The sequence below is a fragment of the Alosa sapidissima genome, chromosome 9 (genome assembly GCF_018492685.1).
Source record: "Alosa sapidissima isolate fAloSap1 chromosome 9, fAloSap1.pri, whole genome shotgun sequence".
Taxonomy (NCBI): Eukaryota; Metazoa; Chordata; class Actinopteri; order Clupeiformes; family Clupeidae; genus Alosa; species Alosa sapidissima.
In genome coordinates this window covers 33413799-33416298 of record NC_055965.1, presented here as the reverse complement: position 1 = coordinate 33416298, position 2500 = coordinate 33413799, and the positions used below count along the sequence as shown (strand labels likewise).

At 46.3% G+C, this 2500-nt stretch overlaps 5 protein-coding genes across 5 annotated transcripts in view; 1 reads left to right on the top strand and 4 right to left on the bottom strand.

Annotated features, from left to right (window-relative positions):
• pkn1a (protein kinase N1a) overlaps nt 1-497 on the bottom strand; it is a 34249-nt gene extending 33752 nt beyond the window's left edge. Inside the window, exon 1 of the mRNA XM_042104138.1 lies at nt 1-497. This exon is cut by the window's left edge and continues 531 nt beyond it. The gene's annotated coding sequence lies outside the window, so the exon portion shown is untranslated.
• Nucleotides 1-2500, bottom strand: part of LOC121718854 (zinc finger protein 665-like) — a 1212449-nt gene that overhangs the window by 508624 nt on the left and 701325 nt on the right.
• The window catches only part of LOC121718796 (NACHT, LRR and PYD domains-containing protein 3-like), an 800724-nt gene that overhangs the window by 149320 nt on the left and 648904 nt on the right, over nt 1-2500 (bottom strand). The gene's annotated exons all lie outside the window — the stretch shown is intronic.
• LOC121718792 (protein NLRC5-like) overlaps nt 1-2500 on the bottom strand; it is a 787595-nt gene that overhangs the window by 234788 nt on the left and 550307 nt on the right. The window lies entirely within an intron of this gene.
• The window catches only part of c9h19orf67 (chromosome 9 C19orf67 homolog), a 13570-nt gene continuing 12113 nt past the window's right edge, over nt 1044-2500 (top strand). The window contains exons 1-3 of one of the 2 annotated variants that reach the window (XM_042104406.1): nt 1044-1624; nt 1838-2024; nt 2487-2500. The exon at nt 2487-2500 is cut by the window's right edge and continues 131 nt beyond it. In XM_042104406.1, the coding sequence (XP_041960340.1) occupies nt 1510-1624; nt 1838-2024; nt 2487-2500 (316 nt within the window). In that variant the 5' untranslated portion in view covers nt 1044-1509. The remainder of the gene's footprint in view (nt 1625-1837; nt 2025-2486) is intronic. The other variant, XM_042104405.1, reaches the window with a different exon arrangement.

Sequence of the window (2500 nt, the reverse complement as noted above, 5' to 3'; positions counted from 1 at the left end):
AGCACACCTAATATGAGAAAGAAAACCAAATCTGTGTGCTCTCAATACTGCAATAGCTTCAAACAACTAACGTTTTGGTTAATGCTAGTTATTCATACGAGATCTCCCAACGGCGTTGCAAATGCCGCCAGTTCCTGCATGATCCACGGACATCGCTAACTTCGTGGCAGCCGGAGAGCTAGCTAACTTAGCGAGCCCAGCTAACCGGGAAACCGCAAACAAGGCGCTGTCCTTTTCCCAGGCGTAACGTTAGCACATCCTTCTCGGCAGACCGTAGAGTCAAACAGAAGAAACCAGACCCAGTGTTCAAAACAATGATGTTACTCCGTTAGCGTTCGGGCCAGGAAATTGGCTTGAGTGCATGTCTATGCTTAAAGTCCGTTAATAGATGTATTCATCCGCAGGTGCAAATGTGTCCGTTGAATTGAAGTCAAACAAATGGAGGGGTCAGTGAGGATGGCTCGCTACAGCGGGAGGACACTTTTCTGCCTGTGGCTCACGCGACGTTCAGGGAGGGGAGAGGAGGGCGGGCGCGTACCGGGTGGGTCACGTGACTGCATTGTGTTGCGCTCGGGCTTTGTTCAACACCGTGCAGGCAGGCAATGCCAACTGTTGATTAGACTATTTACCCAGAGCAATTTAACACCCCCGGCCCTCAGACCTACTTAGACAGACAGGACTGTCACACACAAATACGCACACAGACAGACACACACACACAGCCACAACATGTGAAAACAATGAAAATCACAATCCCAACTCCCAAGGTGTGTGCGTTGAAGATGTAGGCCAATAGTTACATGACAGTTATAACGGATTCTCCCAAAAGAGCCCAGCTTAGAAATAAAGTGTGACAGCAAGTCACACAGCCATGTGTGTGTCAGTGTGTAACTCAGTGTGTGGTGTAAGTCACGTAGGCCTGTATGATATAAGCATAAAACATCCCTGTATGATCATCAAACAACTCAATCAAGAAGAGTTTGCATAATTTAAGGTCATTCTTTGAAGCAGCATATACAGAAACTAACACATACAGTTATAATAGGCTCCCCTGTCATACTACGAGTTTAACTTCTCTGTACCTTTGATGACACCACTATGCAGCGCTTGACCCACTATGAACCTGCGCAAAGTTGAGATTCAGTGACTTCTTGGATCTCGAACATATCATCATGACATACAGTTGGTTAATTGACAGCAGGAAAATTGTGCAGTTGAGGATTAAGTATGGCCTATATTTAAATGAAGAAAATCCCATAAATTTACTAGGCGACTGCGTACTAATGCCGATCGTGTACAAATCAGAGGGTACTATACTCCGGTGAAGACAGACAGCGAACTATCTGACAACATTTTGTAATTCCCGCTGGCAAGTTTAGCAGAACTGCGATGTTGCTAGCTGGCTAGCAGCTGCTGCATGTGACACAAGTGAACCTGACGTTATTGACCCAGTGTAAGTGGATTGATACAAAAGGGTTTTTTTGGGCGCGATTTTACTAGTATTACGAAATGTCTGATGACAATGCAACACAAGATCTCCCGGATCAGCCTACTGCTGAAGAGGTCAGTCTTGAGGCAACAGAGGACAGAGATGATGGCGATCTGGACGTAACGCAGTCCACTGGTGAGTAGCAGCTAAGGTGAACTCATACACAGTAAAACAGTAACTTTCTGCTTTAGCCTACTAAACCGCATGTAGACGTATATAATGTGTTTTAGTTGCCTCACTATAGATATAATATGGTATAGAATTTAGCTATATATTATGTATGACATTATTATACATTATGTAGCCTCGGGAAAACAGTTATCAATAGTTAGGAGACCTATTTTTCAGAATCAGATCACGTTGCGTTGGCGCACTCTGTCGGCGAGCAGCGGTGCTGCACGGAGTCGGCCGAGTGCCACTCCGTCTCTCCGCCACAAGACGTGCACGTTATGGACGAGAAACTGCGTCCCATCCAGGCTCATCTGGAGTACCTGTTGAACAAGGCCGACGAGTACCAGGCCCATCTCATACAGAGGTGCTGTGTGTGAATGTCTGTGTGTGTGTGTGTGTGACTGTGTGTGAGTTGATTGCTGTGTATGATTGTTTGTGTGTGTGTGTGTGTGTGTGAGAGTGTGTACAGACTATCCTCATTTGCATTATATTTGTGTGTGTGTGTGTGTGTGTGCGCGCGCGTGTGTGTGTGTGTGTGTGTGTGTACCAGGCCCACCTCGTACACAGGTGCAGAGTGTCATAGACATGTGCAGTGGGTCTAGTACAAAGGTGCAGTCTCATAAACTCATCTCACACACAGGGGCCATCTCATACACACGACACGTGCAGTGTGTGTGTGGGAGTGTGTGAGAGAGAGAGAGAGTGAGTGAGTGAGTATGTGTGTGTGTGTGTGTGTGTGTGTGCGTGAGAACACAATTGTCTCTAGGTTAAGGATTCCTTCAGTAATAAATTGTGTGTGTGTGTGTGTGTGTGTGTGTGTGTGTAGGCGTGATCGTCTCC